We start from the raw sequence: 596 nt of genomic DNA, 5'->3' as shown, positions 1-596 counted from the left end.
GCCCTGCGTCTGGGCGCGGGCCCTGCTCCTCAGGCTGGCCTACTGTTGGCACTGGGTGCTGGATGAGGCCCTCCTCGAGGTGGCAGGCTTCAAGCCGGAGGCAGGCCAGGGAGACCTTTCCGTCCACGACCTGTGGACACTGGAGACCACCCACCGCCTGGCCGTCTTCACCCGAACCTGGAACACGAGCACATCCCACTGGTTGAGGAGACTTGTTTTCCAGCGCTGCCCGGCCCAGCCACTCCTAGCTACCTTTGCCTTCTCTGCCTGGTGGCACAGCCTCCGGCCTGGGCAGGTCTTTGGTTTCCTGTGCTGGGCTGTCATGGTGGAGGCCGACTACCGCATCCATCCCTTCCTCAGTGCCTGGGCCACCTCCCAGGGTGTGAAGCTCCCCTACCGTGGCACAACCTGGGTCTTCACGCAGCTCATTGTCGCCTACATCCTGGTGGCTGTGGAGACCGAGAGCTTCTCCATGCTCTACCTGCTCTGGACTTCCTGCAACAGCATCCTTCCCCTCTCCTATGGCTTTGCGCTGCTGCTGCTGCTGCTTGCCAAGAAGCTGAAGCAGAACTGAGCCTGTCCTGGGCTAACTTGTG

At 62.4% G+C, this 596-nt stretch overlaps 1 protein-coding gene across 1 annotated transcript in view; it reads left to right on the top strand.

Annotated features, from left to right (window-relative positions):
• MBOAT4 (membrane bound O-acyltransferase domain containing 4) overlaps window positions 1-574 on the top strand; it is a 2,691-nt gene extending 2,117 nt beyond the window's left edge. Inside the window, exon 4 of the mRNA XM_009329835.1 lies at window positions 3-574. Within this exon, the coding sequence (XP_009328110.1) occupies window positions 3-574 (572 nt within the window). The remainder of the gene's footprint in view (window positions 1-2) is intronic.
• The last annotated feature ends 22 nt before the right edge of the window (window positions 575-596 follow it).

The sequence above is a fragment of the Pygoscelis adeliae genome, unplaced genomic scaffold (genome assembly GCF_000699105.1).
Source record: "Pygoscelis adeliae isolate BGI_AS28 unplaced genomic scaffold, ASM69910v1 Scaffold67, whole genome shotgun sequence".
Lineage (NCBI taxonomy): Eukaryota > Metazoa > Chordata > Aves > Sphenisciformes > Spheniscidae > Pygoscelis > Pygoscelis adeliae.
The sequence above is the reverse complement of the archived record's forward strand: the minus strand, read 5'-3'. Positions and strand labels throughout refer to the sequence as shown.